Raw genomic sequence first — 14,148 nt, forward strand, 5'->3', positions numbered from 1 at the left:
TGGTAATGTATTTTAAAGTATGTTTAGAGGAAATACTTGCTATCAAACTCTCGGGAAGCATTGATTTTATCCTTTAAGTAGCGACTTTCTTCTTTGTTCCCCCTTTTTGCTGTAGGATAAAAAGAACTCAGCTCTTTGATTGGTTAGCTGCCACGTGCGTGTCACTTGTGATCCAATGTTTATCGTTTATTATAGCGACAGTTGGAACAAATGATTCCGAGTAATCTAATGAGTCTCCAGAGATTGACCAGCGTCACAGAATGAATTTTACTTGACATTGGCTCTGTACAAGCTCAATAGGCATCTGATAATAGAACTGATGTGTTGCTCCACCATATTGTTGACTTGGAACTGCAAATCTAAACTGTAATTTAGTCACCAGCAGCTAGAACACTCAGAGAAATGAGACAGCCAATGATGTGATTTTCAACTAAAAATGATTTTCTTTCTTTGTTGCCTCCAAGGTAAGGCTATGTTTTGTAGAGTAGGAGTCTAGGAAGGAGTTAGAAACTACACACATTTTTTGTTTTGCTTTAGGATAAAGCCGATAATGACAGTATGAATAAAAATCTGTACAAAGTCTTAGGAGAATAATATTATTTCTCCAATTGAAAGTGCTAGACCGTCAATGGGGAAAAATCATTTTTATGCTACTCTTGTCTCTACAGAGATTTATAATGAAAAGAACTCCCCTTTAGGGTCAAATTAAAGCATCAGTACAATGCATGAATAATTCAAATCAGAGTACACAGTATGTTCGAACGTACCAAACCATACCAAGCTATCATTTTACTATTATTCAGATGTTGTTATTATTTACGAGGTTGTAGTTGTAATCAATTTCTCTATTCAGACTTTCAAGCAACCTGCTCTTGTCATTAGATCCATCAAAGCGTTGAAATTTAAAACATGACAAGTGGGATAGTGACAGAGTGAGAAAAACATCTGGACTTCACTCCTCAGAGAGTATATCTAAAATTCTAGCCAGTGTTATTCTTTTTGAGAATATTGCTCAGGGAACAAACCCTTTGATGCATGATATTTCTAAATCCTGTGCAACATTTTACACTGTGTATTACAAATAACTGGAATTTAAGATTTTGTACCAATCAGCATTTCAAAGGAATACATCACCCAGCTAGAGTAAGAAGTAAAAAAAAAAGTTATTTTTCTGCTGCAGCACTGCCTTGCAATTGGGCTTTGATTACATTATAAGTATTACGATGATTAGGCACATTTACCGTAATTTTCGAACTATAAAGGGTACCTGACTATAAGCCGCCACCCAGCAAATTCGACACGGAAACGGCATTTGTTCATAGATAAGCCGCACTGGACTACAGTCCCTGACAAAAGTCTAGTCGCTTATCCATTTTGTAGAAACAATTGCTAATAACCTGACTTTTAATTATTCCATTGGTTTCAGAAATGGCTCATATGAAAGCTAAGACCCTCCCAAATGATGTATTTCACCCTGCAGATCTCTCAGGGTGAAAAAAAAATAACAAAACGTGTGGCATTTGCCATGGCCCACAGTTTGTCAAAAGGATGGATGCTGGAAAAGTGGGAAAAGGTGGATTTTTCCAATGAATCTTCCATTGAATTACACCACAGTTTCCGCATATATTGCAGGAGACTTACTGGAGCCCGTGTGGATCCAAGATTCACTCAGAAAACGGTGACGTTTGGTGGTGGCAAAATCATGGTCAAGTATGGGGGTGTGCGAGAAATCTGCAGGTTGGAAGGCAACATAAATAGTCTGAAATACAGACAAATCTTAGCTGCCTCTTATATTCCTAACCATAAAAAGGGACAAATTCTGCAGCAGGATGGTGCTCCATCGCATACTTCAATCTCTACCTCAAAGTTCCTCAAGGCAAAGAAGATCAAGATCCTCCAGGACTGGCCAGCCCAGTCACCAGACATGAACATCATTGAGCATGTCTGGGGTAGGATGAAAGAGGAAGCATGGAAGACGAAACCCAAGAATGTTGATGAACTCTGGGAGGCATGCAAGACTCCTTTCTTTGATTTTCCTGATGACTTCATCAATAAATTATATGAATTCTTGCCAAACTGCATGGATGCAGTCATGCAAGCCCATGGAAGTCATACAAAATATTAAATTTGGACCTCACAGCACCACTACTTAATTCGCTTATGTTATGTAACATATTTTTGTATTTGAAGTACATTTTTTTGTTCAATTTTCACACTACTTTCTGCAGGCGACAAAACTTTTGTCTTGCCAAAATTTGACCTTTAAGTCTTCATTAAATGAAAAATCTTTTTCAGTGGAACAAATATATTTTTGTACATTCAACATCATTTGGGAGGGTCTTAGCTTTCATATGAGCCATCATGAGCCAGTCATATTGAATAATTAAAAGTCGATTAAAACTTTTAATCGAGTTAATTACAGCCTAAAAATTAATTAATCGTAATTAATCGCAATTCAAACCATCTATAAAATATGCCATATTTTTCTGTAAATTATTGTTGGAATGGAAAGATAAGACACAAGACGGATATATACATTCAACATACATAAGTACTGTATTTGTTTATCATAACAATAAATCAACAAGATGGCATTAACATTATTAATATTCTGTTAAAGTGATCCATGGATAGAAAGACTTGTAGTGCTTAAAAGATAAATGTTAGTACAAGTTATAGAAATTTTATATTAACCTCTTAATGTTTTTTTGTTTTAATCAAATTTGTAAAATTTTCAATCAAAAAATAAATTGTTGATGTTGATAATTACACAATGCTCATGTGGTGCTGATACCCATAAAATCAGTCGCGCCCAAGCACCAGCAGAGGGCGAAAAAACACCAAAAAACATGTAACAAGTGTACATTACACTGTACGGTCATTTTAATCTGTTTGAGCAGGGCATGTGCATTAAATGCGTCAAATATTTTAACGTGATTAATTTAAAAAATTAATTACTGCCCGTTACCACGATAATTTTGACAGCCCTAGTTATTAGCAATTGTTTCTACAAAATGGATAAGCGACAAGACTTTTGTCAGGGACTGTAGACTATAAGTGGCAGGATTCGAAATGAATGAAAAAAGTAGCGGTTTATAGCCTGAAAATTACGTTATTTATATGAACATTTGCTTTGAACCAAGCTAATACAGCTTGATTTAGTTTGAAACCGCCAGAACTGTATAATATGTATACACTGTATTTTAAAATCGTCATTTGATGTAATTATTTTAATGATCCATCCGAGGAAACCACTGAATATTTTGATTAGGTTTTTGATTTTAGGCCTGTTTTTGTTTAAGGAAAAAAGACTTTTTGTGACCACCGAGAGCCAATTTCAACATATATTTCAACATGCAGAGTCACACTCAAATGGCACTGCACATGCAGGGTGAGGGCCATTAATCAGTGACGGGAAAAAAATGCCTCCAATGTCCCCGGCTTCAAAGACAAACATCAATTACACGGAGCAGCAGGAAAAAAAAATGCAACACACACACCGACACATTGCATGCACTTGTGCATCTGAGATGGACCCATCAGTCATTCCATGACATACAGTATCTGAGGGAAGAATGAAAGACATGAACACGTACCCACGATTAACCAAAGAAATGAATACACACATCTCATCTTTATCTGTTGGATGATCTCGATCAGTTCCATCTCCGTAGGCATGTAGCCCATGGTCCTCATGCAGTCGGCAATGTCTTTGTAATGTATGAAGCCATCCGCGTCGTAGTCAAACTCCTTGAAGGCCTCTCGTAATTCTAACACACAAGGACACACGCACATATATCGCGATCGTCAAAATGGTTTCACAAGAGTTCAACAGAAATAAACTTGTCAATACTAGGTGTGTCTGAATAGTTCTAGGGCTGGTGTCACAAAAGATACATTTCAAACCTAATGTGTGAGTTTACCCCTTCAGCTGCTACGTACTGTTATACACAGTGATGAGCAGAGCGGGTGTTGATAAGAGCAACAAAACCAGACTTGCAGAGATGAGTCACGGATTGTCGAACGCGAGCTGGAGATCAAATGCCAGAGCTGTAAGGGGCCAAGGCTGAAGAAAATATGATGGTTGATGTTCATAACAATCCAAACAATCAACCACTCTTTTACCAAGATACCCTGCTGCGTTTTCTTTATACATTGTATGAAATGAAAATTGTGGTAGGACAACTACTGGCGACATTACCATGACAACATGCCTGCGCACAAAAGAGTTCCCGACTGAGTAGACCGTTTTTTTCAGCCCCCTTACTCGACTGACATAGCTTTGTGTGATGTTTTTTTCTGCTTACCCACACTCAAGTTTTGGACAACATAGAAATTTTGTGACTTATAATTCTGGAACTTCTCTGACACACAACATATTCATCTTAAAAACCAAAAATAATAATAGAAATTTACATAGTGGATGAAATATGTTATTCCTTGGAACCATTGGCAAACTACTTCAAAACCATCAATTATATATCACAGCTGAATTTAATTAGATATTTATAAAAAGGGTTAGAGAGTTAAAACCTATATTTAATCAGGAATTCTGTGGCATTGTTTATTTTATTTAATTTTTTAAAACTATATTCAAGATTGGAATTAACAATTGAACACTTTGGGCGCTTTCTCACTAGCGCTGTTTGGTCATTTTTAAACAGACCAGAGTTCTTTTTAACAGATAGTCCGCTTCGTTTTGTAAATGTGCACACGCATCCGAACTCTAGGTCGGACCAAATAAACGAACTCTGGTCCGCTCAAAAATGGTAGGTCTCGGTCCGCTTTAAGCGCACCCTGATTCACTTGTGAATGCAAGCGGAGCAGGGTGCGCTTGTGCTACATTACGTGCATCGACACACTACGCCACCGCCCCTTCGCTCCGCGAGGTATTTCCTCATCTAAATTTGTCCAATCAGTGAGTGTGCTTTTCGTCCATGTAATGCTACTGGGAAAGTTCGTTGGTGTAGTGTGAATACGGAACCTTTTCAACAAGTCATCTACAAGTGTAGATGCAAGGTACAGTGCCTGCCATAATTATTGGCACCACTGAAAAAGATGTGATTTTTTGCTTCTAATATTTTTTTTAATGCAAACAATGTGGGACCTTAATGGAAAAAAAGATTCTCACACAAAAATACACACGGTCCCAGGCTTCAACTGGGACCGTGTGCTTTGGTCAGATGGGACCAAGAATGAGCTTTTTGGCAACAAACACTCTAAGGCTACGTTCATACTACAGGTCTTAATGCACGAATCCGATTTTTTGTCATATCCGTTTTTTTGGCGTGCCCGTTCAGACTGCCTTTATCCATTGAGACCGTTCAAGTATTACGCATGCACACTAATTCGCAGTCCGACACCCGCGAAGCAAGAAGACCCGCATGCGCAGAACCATCAAAACAAATGACAGACGTCATCCGTCATTCCAGGGATATCATATTTTGCTTTTCAAAAGGTGGACACAAATAACAGACATAAATAATCCCCGTTTAGGCAAATATTCAAAGTTTATATGGATCGATAGCATGCACGCACTGCCCGTGCACGTCACACACACATACGGGCAGTTTGTCCCGACTCTCAGCCGTGGAGGCAATGTTGAAATATTGCTCACTTGGAACAGAGAGAAAACTGAGCATTCTCAGGCTTATCCTCAACCCATTTTTATTTTTTATGACTGTTGTCAAGCTCAGCTCTTCCTCAAAAGTCGTGTTCACTGCAAGCTAGGCGCTAATAACGCACAGGTGCATCGCTACGGTAACGACTCTCTCGCTATTTGATGACGTAATTGCTGCATTAAATCCGATTTGCGGGACTGGACAGTACAGACCGCCGCGACAGTCTGGAAAAATGTGGCCCAGATCGGATTTAGACCACATACGAAAGTGACCTAGATCGGATTTGAAATGGTCCCGTTCTATGCGACTTGTCACGTTCAGACCGTCAAGTTAATGCCTCACTCGAGTCGGAAAAACACGAAAAAATCAGATTCGTGCATTAAGACCTGTAGTATGAACGTAGCCTAAGTGGGTCTGGCGTGCCAAGAAAGATGCACATGCTGAAAAGCACCTCATACCCACTGTGAAGTATGGGGGTGGGTCAGTAATGCTGTGGGGCTGTTTCGCTTCCAAAGGCCCTGGGAACCTTGTTAGGGTGTGAAGCGGTATGCTTTGTTAAGAGTTTTTATTGTCCAAATTGCTGTTGGCTCGTGCTACTCTCTGTGAACTCTCATGCACTCTCTCTTGAACCGGAACGCGCGCGGCTCTTTATAATGTCTAGTCACGTGACTGTGACGCAGCCGGTAACGCGCTCGGCCAATCAGACACACAATTAAAGTGGGTGAATTTTGTCAACAAAAGGGTCACCACAGGTGCATGGCATCATGAATGCTTTGAAATACCAGGACATTTTAAATCAAAATGCCCTCTGCCCGAAAGCTGAAGATGGGTCGTCACTGGGTCTTTCAGCAAGACAATGACCCTAAACATATGGCCAAATCTACACAGAAATGGTTCACCAGACACAAAATCAAGCTCCTCTCATGGCCATCTCAATCCCCAGACCTTGTTTTGTTGGCAAAAGGGGGTTGTACAAAGTATTAACACCAGGGGTGCTAATAATTGTGACACACATTATTTGATGTCAAATAATTTTTTCTTGATGTGGGATTTTTTTCCCCACTGAATGAATGCACTAGTATTGAAGGTTGGATTTTTCTCTTTTTTTCCATTAAGGTCCCATATTATTTGGAAAAAAAAAAAAAAAAAAAGTATTAGAAGCCAAAAAACACAGCACTGTAGCTCTCCAACCAGACCCTGGTCATCTTAGTCTAATGCAGTACTTCTCAAATGGTGGGGCGCGCCCCCCCAGGGGGGCGCAGAGCGATGCCAGGGGGGGCGCGAGTGACCTCGGGGAACATGCTTTTTTTTTTTTTTTTTTTTTTTTTTTTTTTTTTTGCCGTACTAGAATAAAGTGTACTTGCACATCCACTCCGTGGGTGGCAGTGGCGCTCTCATTTTCAAAGTGCGTGCAGTATTTTTGAAGTAAGCAAGAGCACACGGAAGAGACTCATGCAGAGCTGGACTCACGCAGCGACCCACTGTCTTAGTGTCTTCTTCGGTTCTCACGTGTCCGGCCGATAAGTGCCGTTTTCGGCTTGGGATCGTCACGACCACCGCCCTCACCTACGGTTCTCCCTCGGCCGCCGAGAATGCGCTTTTTTCGGGCCGTTTGTCTTTGACTTTCAATATAGTGGAAAATGAGGAAAGACCACTGTTTACTGAGTCTAAAAATGATTATAGCGGAGAAGCCAAATCAGTTAAGACGCCACTTAAAGACATTAGACCTCAATCTCATTGATAAGCCGCTTGACTATTTTTCAGCGAAAATGTGCCGAATACTGCCAATTTTCACAATCGTCCCGCTTTGTCAGTGTTATATCAGTAAACCAGTGAGCACTGTGGTGAATCAGCGAAAATAAAAACTTTCCTTCTGTCCAAAGACACCCCCCCCCCTTTCTATTCAGTTTTGTTTTTTTTTCGGTCAAAGTTTTTGGCATGTTGTCCTGAAGAGTAAATGTTTCTAATCAATTTGAATTTGTCATTATTTACTGATTTTATTACATTTTATTTTTCAGTATCAAATGGTCAAAAATGTACCTTGAGTGTATTTTTACAGTTTGGATGTGACTTTTTTTTTTTTTTTTTTTTTTAACTTCAGGCAAATTGATGCGCGTTAAGTCTTTTCTGTTACAAGCAACACAATGTTAAAAAAGTTATACTTTATTATAAGTTGATCTATGTTACTTTTTTTTTTTTAATAGAAAAAAAAGGACACAATGTTAGGCTGAGGCGTACTTATAATAGTAATATAGACGAATGATACTATTTACAGTGGCGGCAGAGAGTTGGGGGGGGGCGCGAAACATTTACGTCTTCCTTGGGGGGGCGTAACAGAAAATAATTGAGAAGCACTGGTCTAATGTGAAAAAGCTCTTTGATTGTCCCACTGTATTAGACTAGGGGTTTCAAAATTTCGGTTTGGGGGCCAATTTGCACCAAAGACAATATTTTCCAGCCCCTTACTGAACAGTAAAGTTTCTTTCGTAGTGTTCAAAACACATGTCACAATCCCAATATCGGCGACTGCGTGCCTGATCCGGCCTCAGATCGCCAGATCTGCACAGCACTATGACAGCCCAAATGATAGGTTACGCACGGTTTTGGGGCGGACCGTGCAGACTGGACGCGCTTAAAATCTGAAATTTAACGGTCTGTGTATGACATCACTGTCAGCGCGCACCTGTGGCCTATACTACGAACCGAGTTCAACCTCCCCAGAAGTAATCCAGTTTACCATCGGGTAACTGGAGTTGACAAAACCTGGTTGTCTAGTTTGTGGTCAATCGGTGCTACGACGCTGATTATGAGGTTGATTAGTCGAACCTGTGTCAACCCAGTCAGAGTTACTGCGCGTTCACATAAAAGGGGGCGGTGACCAGAGTCAAACACTACTTGTGACGACGGCACGGGCACCTTACTTCACGGAGGAGGAATGCGCGATGATCATGCGGAATTATGAGGAATTAAAATCCACCCTCACCGCGAAATCCAACACCGCTTCGGCAAGTAGAGCGCAACGGGTCTGTTGACAGCGAATTTACAGATCGTGTGATTTGTGAATGCGTCAATATGCCAGTTTACTTATGTCCATGAAAAGAAATAAAGCCTGCTGTCAGGACAATAAAATAAGATTTGGGACATTAACAGTAAGAAATAATTGTCACGCATCACCACACGAAACAGGATGATTGTATGTTTAGTCCCCTTGACTGTACGAATACGTATGTTCTTTTTTTTAGTTTGGGCCTAAAAAATCCAGCCCGACCCGAGCCGAGTCCGATCAATAAACTTGATTTGCAGGCCCGAGCCCGACAATCCCCCCCCCCAAAAATGTCATATTTGTGAGGACTCAGGAGAAGGAAATGCGGGGATGCCATGCGTTGTTGCGTAAATAAAAGCCCGTCTTTTGTAACGATTTTTCACAGTTAAACAAGACTGTAAGATGCATATTCAATAAACATTTATATCTTTTATATTTGTGCGTCTGTCCTATCAGTGGATTTGACATTTAATTTAATCTCCTCGAGTTGGCAGAAAAAAACGCAAGTTTTCTCAATGTTTAAATAGTCTACATATTTCTATGATTATCATAAATGCATCAATTTGAAGCGTTTCCATACCCCACTCCGAATCGCACGGCATACAGTGTTCTTACGCAGATATTCAGCATCACCGATGGAATACATATATTGTCCCTGGCGAAAGAGCGCACGGACAGGCACACACAATCTGCGCAGTTGTGAGGGCCTGACTCGGCGGGTTACATTAGTGACGTCTGCCTAGATCAGTTGGCACAGGTAAAGAATTCCCTCAGCTGAAAATCTATATCTTTCGTGGAGAACATCTTCCGGATACGCCAGCGGATTCTGGCGGTCCCGAAATACCCGTGCCCTCCGGAGAGAGCCCCTCACAATCCGCGCGCCAATGTCGTATGGGTCGTCCAAGTACGCTGTCATTGTCAGGAGGACACGTCCGCGGAGGAGTGCTGTTTAAATAGAGCGTGGTTAATTTGAATCATGATGTTAAGCAAGATCTAACTCTGACACGACCAGGTTTGGCGTGTGGCGTGTGTTGCCATGGCAACACTTCTCGGTTCCAACATATCCACCTTTCATAGTCTCGCATAGCCGCGAACTTACGTCGCACGTGATAAAGTTACTCTCGAAGTTACCCTGCTAAGCCAGAAAACCGGCTTCGTAGTATAGGCCACTGAAAGGCAACTAAAGAGAAGTGTACACAGGAGTCACGCCACATCAGCGGACGGCAAATTTGTATGTTAAGTGCTTTATTGAAAGCCATAATCGCATTTTGAAGTCACTGCTTGACTGTTAAAAAAAAGTTATTCAACCCACCTTTAATAAAATGGCCGATGTATTTAAGTGATCTGCCATGTCTGCTGATGTTAAGTAATTCAAAGTGTGTTGCATAACAACAAACAACTTAATTCAAGGTTTGTTGCATAACAACAAACTTTGAATGGAGGGAAAAGGCATTTACTCTGTGTTGATGTAAATGTTTCAAACTGAGCCCCTCCTCCTTGTGTTTGTGTATTTGTGTCACTGCCTTGATTGCACAGATGGGTGAGCCTGGGACCAGGTGCCGCTGATCATCATCAGCAGCTTACTTAAACCGGTCCTCTGCCTCACATCATCGCCAGATCAACAATTGACTGATGTGACTTTCAGCTAACAAAGAATCTGGTAATCCTGATACTGAGCTCACTTTTGTTCACTTTTTGTTGCCTCTGACTCATAAAAATAGGTAATCTTTAATGTGGAGTTGCTTGTTCCAATTAAATTATTTTGTGAAAAAAACAATGTATTGTTATGGTGCATTAATATGTTAGCATTAATAAATGGTATGAAAAAGAATGTGTGTTGTTATTAATGTATTGGCCCGAATATAAGAGAGTGTTTTTTGCATTGAAATAAGACTGAAAAAGAGGGCGTCGTCTTATAGTCGCGGTCTAGACGTTACACCCATTCACGACGCTAGATGGCGCCAGATATCATTGAAGCGATGTTCTGTCATGACAGATCTCAGCTACTCTCAAGTTTAACCAGTTTGCATTATTTTATTGGAATGTTTTTCCTTATTCAGATTTGTTTCAACACTACAGTTACAGTTAGACTTCACTTTGATGGTTTATGCAGTTATTGCAATTTTGTTGTTTTATCACAATAGATTGGTTTATTTACATTTCAAAAACCAGAAGCCATTCATTTACGAATGTGATTGCACTTTAGTTTACATATTTAAATGTTCAGATATTAAGATTTGAATGAGGCAAACTAACATGCTTTTTCTCTCAAATATATTGTTATAATCATTTGTTTCGGATGTACTGTAATTATTTTCTGTATAAAAATTAATTTGGTGTTCAAAAAGTCTTTTTTCAAACTTTAGTCTTGAAAAAGAGGGGGTCGTCTTATAATCAGGGCCGTCTTATATTCGGGCAAATACAGATTGCTTTTAATAGAACATTTTAATTTGCAATATAAACACAATACAGTATGATACATTGAACAAAATGGACCCCAAATTTAATCCTGAAAACGGTTTTGATTCAAATCTGGCCCAGACTGGGTAACATGTGTGCCAGATCCGGGCCATACATTAATGTAGTGTCTGCTAATTTGGACCAGTTCTGTCACAAAACTGGCTGCTGATTCGGCAAGTGACTCCATACCGAGTTTGGGCCATTGCTCAAAAAGACACTGCGGCAGATCCGTTTCACGAAATTGGGCCGAAATTTGCAGTACATCTGGCCCATGTCTGCTCTAGTTATATTTTGCTATCTGGGAAGCATAACTACACATACTGAGGTGAATGCAAAAAATAGCAGGTTGATGGAAGAGAGGACTGGACCACCCATCCTGCTGATGTCCTGAAGAACCAATGCTTTTCATATGATTGAGAATTGGATTACTTGTATTTTTTTTTTTTTTTAACAATTTCCAGCCCTTTTTTGAGGAAGCCTTGAAGCGACCTAGACTCGATCTCCTGCAGCCCCCTGATAAATAGAGTTTGAAACTCCTGCACTAGATGGTCCGATGTCACATTCATTCATTCATCTTCAGTAAAAGTAAAATAATTTTCTGTGACTGCTTCATTTTTTGGGGGGATCTTCCTTATCCCAATCACCGCCAATCTACAAGATTAGAAACGTGTATTGTTTTTTTTCTTTGCTTATTCAGATAATTTTATGTAATTTTACAATTCATTTTGACTGGGAGGGTTGCAGTGATTATTCTATTGCCGCCAATGGCAGTGAATGAGTTAAAAACCAAATTTTATGTTTACTTGGGTTATCTTTGTTCAATTAAAAAAAAAAAAAATTATGAGTGAATTAGTTAAAAACTATTTTATTTTAATTGGGTTATCATTAGGCTAAAACTACAGTGCGAATGTCATGTATTCTGTGTAGGTCTTGTTTTCAAGCAAAGACTTCATAATATATTGACGTGAAACATTCCCCATTTACTGTGTCACGCCTTCCTGAAGGGGGCCGTCCCACACTCCGCTTCATTTATTAGCAGTCGGTCACTTGCAGCGATCTAACGCCGGATTTAGGTTGAAAAAGTACGAAAACTGTACTGCATAGAAATAGGAAGGATTGTCTCGGGAGTGATTTGTTCGAGGATTCAAGGTAATTATTATATTTTTGGTACCATGCATGTATTTTGAAACCAGGGCCGGCCCAGTTTATATACAGACTATACAACTGCTTAGAGCCCCTGACCACTAGAGGGGCCCCCAATCTGGAAATTGTTCAATTTCTATTCTATTTTGTTTACTACAGTTTGCTTTATTTGACTTTTGTGAGTTTTGATACTTATCTTCCTTAACTTCTTTCTTTTCTCATTTAGAAAAAGGTTGGCGCTATCTACTGTCAGTACTGACAATCATTTGGGGTGAGAAGTTTGAAGTATGCGGTGCAACAAAATCTGATTAATATACAAACTATGGACGTATGGGTTGGATTGCATGTATGGGCTTCACAGTACACTGTAACGAAATGGTGGGCCAAAAATATGGGCCCCTTTGCATTATTTTGCTTAGGGCCCCCAAATGGCCTGGGCTGGCCCTGTTTGAAACGTTATGAAAAAAATCAATGGGAGAAATTAGCCGCTACAGCATTGGCATTATACTTGGCAATATTTATGTATAATAACTGCTAAATGCCCTTTTTTTTGTTTTTAACCAAAAATCAAGACTGCGTTATGTCCATATCTATAAATAATTCAGGGATTTAAGCATTTTTTCACAATAATTTTCAACGCAAAAATCTCTTTGTTGTACTAAGGGGGCCGCCACAACGACTTGCACATTCAACATATTTATGTAAAAAAAAAAAATGCTGGCGTTTTAAAAAAAAAATTTTTTTATGCTTTTAACCAAGAACCGAGACCGTTTTACGTCCATATCTATAAAGAATTCAGGGATTTAAGAATTTATTCACAGGAATTTTGAACGGAAAAAGCTCTCTGTTAACATATGGCGCCCGCCAATTTGCTTACTGACTAGCATCATAGTTCACAATATTTACGTAAAATAAATGCCAACTGCCGTTTTTTTTTTTTTTTTTTTTTTTTTTGCTTTTAACCAAGAATCGAGACTGTTTTATGTCCATATCTATAAAGAATACAGGGATTTAAGCATTTATTCACAAGAATTATAAACGCAAAAAGCTCTTTGTTTGCATATAGCGTCCGCTAATTTGCTCACTGACTATCATCATAGTTCGCAATATTTACGTAAAATAAATGCTAACTGCAGGTTTTTTTTTTTGTTTTAACCAAGAACCGAGACTGTTTTATGTCCATATCAATAAAGAATAAAGGGATTTAAGCATTTATTCACAAGAATTTTCAATGCGAAAAGCTCTTTGTTTACAAATGGCGGCCGGTAATTTGCTTACTGACTAGCATCATAGTTTGCAATATTAACGTATAATAAATGCTAACTGCACGTTTTTTTTTTTTTTTTTGCTTTTAACCAAGAATCGAGACTGTTTCACATCCATATGTATAAAGAATTCAGGTATTTAAACATTTATTCACAATAACTTTTAACGGAAAAAGTCTGTGTTTCCACTCGGTCATCTTTGACGGCGATAGGCCCCCTATGAATCGGCCCCATGTCCCGTCAATACATTATGAAGTCTATGGTTCAAGATAACTCAAGCACGAATAAAGGAATTAATAGGAAACTTGCAGAATATTTTTGCAATATCAAGTGGAAGAGGCAAGTCAGTTTTGGGGTATTGAGGCCAAAGGGGGAAGAGGTCAGAAAATTAATTCTGCAAAACTTTTTTTCATATTTTAGAGGAGTACCTATTCTAGCAAATATGGTATGGTGATGGTTTGAATTGGCTGCTTAGCCGACAGCCTGCTCTCTCAGAGTGCTCCTCTACTTACGGTATTGGCACGAATATAAGACGGCCTTGATTATAAGAGGACCCCCTTTTTCAAGACTCAAGTTTGAAAAAAGACTTTTTGAACACCAAATTTTTATACAGAAA

The 14,148-nt window shown here is 39.3% G+C and overlaps 1 protein-coding gene across 1 annotated transcript in view; it reads right to left on the reverse strand.

The window, feature by feature from the left end:
* The window catches only part of LOC130920662 (calcium-binding protein 2-like), a 94,834-nt gene that overhangs the window by 24,992 nt on the left and 55,694 nt on the right, over positions 1 to 14,148 (reverse strand). Inside the window, exon 6 of the mRNA XM_057844028.1 lies at positions 3,627 to 3,770. Within this exon, the coding sequence (XP_057700011.1) occupies positions 3,627 to 3,770 (144 nt within the window). The remainder of the gene's footprint in view (positions 1 to 3,626; positions 3,771 to 14,148) is intronic.

Source organism: Corythoichthys intestinalis, chromosome 8 (genome assembly GCF_030265065.1).
Source record: "Corythoichthys intestinalis isolate RoL2023-P3 chromosome 8, ASM3026506v1, whole genome shotgun sequence".
NCBI classification, from domain to species: domain Eukaryota; kingdom Metazoa; phylum Chordata; class Actinopteri; order Syngnathiformes; family Syngnathidae; genus Corythoichthys; species Corythoichthys intestinalis.